This window comes from Apis dorsata, unplaced genomic scaffold (genome assembly GCF_000469605.1).
Source record: "Apis dorsata unplaced genomic scaffold, Apis dorsata 1.3 scaffold_631, whole genome shotgun sequence".
Lineage (NCBI taxonomy): Eukaryota > Metazoa > Arthropoda > Insecta > Hymenoptera > Apidae > Apis > Apis dorsata.
In genome coordinates, this window is record NW_006263826.1 from 1288955 (window position 1) to 1294435 (window position 5481).

Below are 5481 nucleotides of genomic sequence, written 5' to 3' on the forward strand. Positions count from 1 at the left end.
GTAAGATAGATGCTAGATACAGTCATTAAAAATAACGAAAAAAATAAAGAAAATAAAATGTATGATAAATGCTATTCGGAAATGAATATTAATGTATTATGTATTTAGTCTTTAGAAAACGTACATACAAATTAGAAATGAAGTATCTAATATTTGAGATCTATCACATTATACATAATGAATTCCTTTCAAAATTAATTTTTTTCATTATTTAAATAATCAGGACATTTTTAAAGATAAAGTTTTTATAAATACTTCACAATAAAAAAAATATTTTTATTGTAAATCATACTTCCTATAAATCTAAGAAAGTATGATCTTAACAGGTGAAGAATTTCGAAATTGTGAAATAGATTCAATATAAAAGATAAACTTCCGTGCTTATAATAATATTTGTATAAGAATGTATATACCATGGTTCGTTTAAAATATTTCCAATTCTGATATCTGATAATATTTCATTTTATTCAAAATAAAAAAATAATAGACTGTTTTAAATTTTAAATATTTTCTTGTTGAATTAAAAAAAATAAATTATTCGATAATATATAATTACATGTTTCATATTTATATTGAAAATATGTTATTGTATATATATGTAAATTAACATAATTTTATTTTGTAAATTCTGTTTTTATTGTTTCATATAAATAACTTCAAAATTTATATAGGTTATGTTTTAATTTTATATTTGGATATTTGAATTGGATAAATTGATTTATACAGGCCATGTAGCTCAATATAAGTAGTGAGTATTAGAAAAAACTTTTTTGGGAATTCAATAATAAATTGTTTTCCCTTTAAATTATTCTAATCTAAATAAACAATTTAGAGTTTTGAGAGAAATACGTTTTATGAAGAGAGAAAAAAACTACTTGTTCTAGATTCTACTTTAGTAACGAATTTACTTAAAAAGGAAAAAAATTCAATTAAATAAGATTTATATGCAGAATTAAATTTAAGACTTATATCCAGATTATGTACGTATTCGTTTAAAACATATTTATAGAATAAAAAAAAAAACACAAGTTGATCTATTATTAAGAGATCTACTCTTGAAAATAGAGTATAGAACTTATTGCCTTTTACAATGTAAGAGCGACATGATATCGTTCATAATCTCGTTTAGAAATAAAAAGAGATATTATCAATATTACACTTTTAATCACAGGAATAGATGCCAAAATATATGTAGAAAAAATGATAACTTTATCAATCAATATATTCTAAAATTTTTTTTGTTTTATTTTTCTCATTATTTTATTTATAAATTTTTTTTAAGGAAAAACGTGTACGTAATTTCTTGCTACAAGTTTTATCATTTTTTCAATAAAAAAATATAATTAAAATACATTAAAATAGAAGAAGATATAAAATGATTGTAAAGCGTTAAAATTTTCCTTCTTCATAAAAATTTATTTTATCATACCCATAAATTTATATTTTACACAACTAAATTTTTTTTATTTTAAACTTTTTTTGAATCATTAATTCTTTGATGATATAGCTACAATTCATAAATAGTTATTCGTATGACAAAATTAATGTGTTGACAAGCAAATATTAGGAATATAGGTTTGAAGGTTGTAGATAGAATTTTTAATTTTTTTTCAAATACTCGTTTGTATTGATACTTTCAATTTTAATAAATGCAAAAAATTTATAACCGTTTTTTTAAATTTTACTACTAATTTATCCTCAGATTATTAATCATATTATTAAACACAAAATTAATATTCCGTTTATCACATTTTTCTAATTTTAAAGCTAATATTAAAGAGAGCTCTGCGCGATTATATCATTTGTGACATTATCTTCCGCAGGGCATGTTTGTATAACGTCCAAACTTGTTCTTTTAGTTTTTTTCAAATACGCATTTTCCGCCTGATCACGAAGAGATTGCGCCATAAATACGCCTGTATTGTTGATCATTTGCGAGAAAATTCCATTTGGATTATCTCGTAATAATTCGTATGGACAGCCGAATTCCTATTTCAATACAAAAACTTTATATAATATATAATATATACACATTTATATTTTAGAAATGAATTTCTTTTCTGATTATTATTACATATACATATTTTATATGTATATGTACGATTAATATTGATAACAATATAATATGCAATATTACGTACAATAATTCATAATGAAAATCGGCTATCTTTTGAAACGCAATAATTTTTCTATAATTGGAACAAACGATTTGAATTTTTTTTTACAGATTAGAAGAGCTAGTTTACTACATAATGTATAAAAAAAAAAAATAGCTATTGGTCAGAAAAAAAATATAAAATTTTTGATCTATAAAAAAATGTTAAATATGTTTTTTATAAATGTAAATAAATTATTGCATGCGCAAAATTAATAATAAATTATTTATAATAATAAATATAAAATCATACCGCTATTTTACCAGAGTCCATCACTATAATTCTGTCACTGTCAATAATAGTATTTATCCGATGAGCAATCGTAATAACAGTACAGTTTACAAATTTCATTCTTATAGTTTTTTGAATTAGTTCATCCGTGCTAAAAAAAATTGTTTTTAAATATATATATATTTTTAATAAACATAAAAGTTAGAAAAAGTAATTCAAATTACTAATTGTCAATATTAGCTGTAGCTTCATCCAAAACTAATAATCGATTGTTCTTTAAAATTGCTCGAGCCAAGCATATCAATTGTTTTTGTCCAATACTTAAATTATTCCCTCCATGCATTAATGTTTGATCCAATTTAAGATCATTTAATTCAACTTCTCGAAGAGTATTCCACAATAGCGCGTCATCAAAGTTTTTAAACGGGTCCAAATTGTAGCGTAATGTTTCAGAAAACAAAAATGGTTCCTGGGGAATAATAGATATTCGTGAGCGTAATTCTTGCAAACCTAACGTTCTGGTATCTCTTCCATCAATTTTAATCTCTCCTTGCAAACATTCGTCGAATAACCGAAAAAGTGCTGATATTATGGATGATTTCCCTGCACCAGTTCTACCTACAATGCCAACTTTCCAGCCTGCTTCTATGGTCACGTTTAGATTCTATATAAAAAATGAAGATGTTCTATTAATAATTTTCTATAAAATATTCAATAATTTTTGCACAATTATTATTTTTGTTTCATTACTTTTAATACAGGAGCTTCGTTCTGGTCATATTTCATGTAAACATTTTTCAAAGTCAATTGACCATTTTCCGGCCAATTTATTGGAGGAGGATCGTTACTTGTCCATGAGGCTTCTTTTGGCAAATTGGTATATTGTACAATTCTTTCTACAGACGTCAACTGAGATATCGTTTCGCCCAATTGTTTCAATCCGTATTGCAAACAACCGATTATAATTAATGATTGAGATATAGCTATACCAACATTACCTCCAAGAGTATTATCTAGTATTATCAGAAATCACCATTTAGAAAAAACATTGAAAAAAAAATGTATATGCATCAAGTATGTTTGAAAATAAAAGATACCTGTTTCTATTGAAATAAAGGAAAAACAGACACATGCGATAAACATACACGTGACGAAATCTATGAATAGACCGAAAGCTACGGGAACAACTAATATGATATACCATACACCGGTGTGCACATCTTGCAAATGATCGAATTGTTTTTGTAATAATTCTATAACGTTTGATCCACTGCTTCTGATAGTGGACAATCCACTTAATGTAGCATTCACGTGAGAAAACACTGGACTTTTTGCTGTAAGTTTAACCCTCTTAAAATGAATTTTTATTAAAAAATTTTTATTATAAAAAAATATCATTTCTTTTAAGTCTTTTTCTTGCCACGGTATACTTGCCTACACCCTCAAGACGTTTAACACCATTGGCAGTTCGAAGATACGAGATCCTTACAAAGTAAAAGACAGTAACAAGTATCGCTATTGGAATAACCATCCAATAATTCATTATCATTACGATAATAAGGATACCTATTATCACTAAAAATATTTGTATGCTTTCCAACATCACTCTTGGTAATACTTCATCCACGACACCCAAATCCTTGGAAAATCTATTTACAATTCTACCTATGGAAATCGAATAATGAAATTATTAATAATTAAATAATATAAAACTTGCGCGATGTAAAAAGATATTTTAAGAATGATATTTACCGGAAGCATTATAATGAAAGAAATTCATCGTTGTTTGCAATATGTTGTGAAACATGGAATTGTGAAGATTTTTACTAGCGTTCGCGCAGACTTTGATGAAGAACATATTCCTTACGAATACTGTTACAATGCATATAATGATGCAAAATGTATATACATATATTGCGTCAATAGTAGTTATGAGTCCGTACTTATCCAAACTAAACACATTTGATAAAAAAGTATCGTTCAATATATAAGAAGAATATTGATTTTTCGATAGACGAGTATTATTCGCCAAAGCCATTCTTATAGATTCGATATTTGTCCAGTAGGAAACCCAATAATCATTTCCATTGACTGTTACTTGAGCTACGAGAGTGATAAATATTAAAGCAACTATCGTACAACAAGAACCGCCATATCGGAAGTATTGTCTCAAGATTTTACTAGAAGAATGGTTAGTTGTCATTATTTCATCATTATCTGGTGCTAATTCTTCGTTTTCATAATTATACGAATTCTAAAAATGATTTATATTGAAAAAATTAAAAGAATTAACGTTCAATGTTGCGAAAATATAGGTTATGATTACCATGCTACTGGTAGTAGACTTTATAGAAGATAATCTGCGGACAATTGTCTTGCTGGATTTCCTTTTTGTAGAGGTATTTTTAAAAGATTCGACATTTTCGTTTTGTATTTTAATCTCTGCAGATGATTTAATTACGTTTATCATATCTATGAAATTTTCATTCGATCTGAATAAATCCTCGTAAGTTCCGTACATTGCTATAGAGCCCTTAGAGAATACGAAAGAGTATTAGCTTTTTTTATAAAAAGTTTCTTGGAAGAATTTAAAAAATCTTTTGCATTTTGAAATATAAAATTGCACATTTATCCTCAATCTTTAATAATTAAATTCAATTTACTTTATCCAATACTGCAATTTTGTCTGCCTCTTTAATAAACTGTAATTGATGAGTACATAAAATTCTTGTCTTTCCTTGAAGATAATTTTTAATACATCTATAAAAAAGATGTTTAGCCACACGCGAATCCACTGCGCTCAGAGGATCGTCGAATAAATATATATCAGCTTTTTTGTAAACAGCCCGTGCTAAATTTACTCGTGCCTTTTGTCCTCCGGATAAAGAAGATCCACCTTCTCCTACATTACTCATGTCACCATAAGGAAGTTGTTGAAAATCTTTCGTCAAAGCACAAACTTTCGTTACCTACGCATCCAATTTTTTTTTACTTACATTAGTTTAAAATTAACTTAATAACGTTTAAAAAGAAAAAAGAAATTAAAAACTATCTGAAATGTGTATATAAAATAATCATATATATATATATATAT

General features: G+C 26.1%; 1 protein-coding gene across 2 annotated transcripts in view; it reads right to left on the reverse strand.

Annotated features, from left to right (window-relative positions):
- Positions 1-1726: 1726 nt before the first annotated feature.
- The window catches only part of LOC102680017 (multidrug resistance-associated protein 4-like), a 7552-nt gene continuing 3797 nt past the window's right edge, over positions 1727-5481 (reverse strand). For both annotated transcript variants that reach the window (XM_031513404.1, XM_006621649.2), the window contains exons 8-16: positions 5051-5356; positions 4714-4920; positions 4140-4641; positions 3822-4052; positions 3485-3721; positions 3138-3400; positions 2612-3051; positions 2409-2538; positions 1727-1989 (exon numbers count right to left, since the gene is read on the reverse strand). In XM_031513404.1, the coding sequence (XP_031369264.1) occupies positions 1774-1989; positions 2409-2538; positions 2612-3051; positions 3138-3400; positions 3485-3721; positions 3822-4052; positions 4140-4641; positions 4714-4920; positions 5051-5356 (2532 nt within the window). In that variant the 3' untranslated portion in view covers positions 1727-1773. The remainder of the gene's footprint in view (positions 1990-2408; positions 2539-2611; positions 3052-3137; positions 3401-3484; positions 3722-3821; positions 4053-4139; positions 4642-4713; positions 4921-5050; positions 5357-5481) is intronic.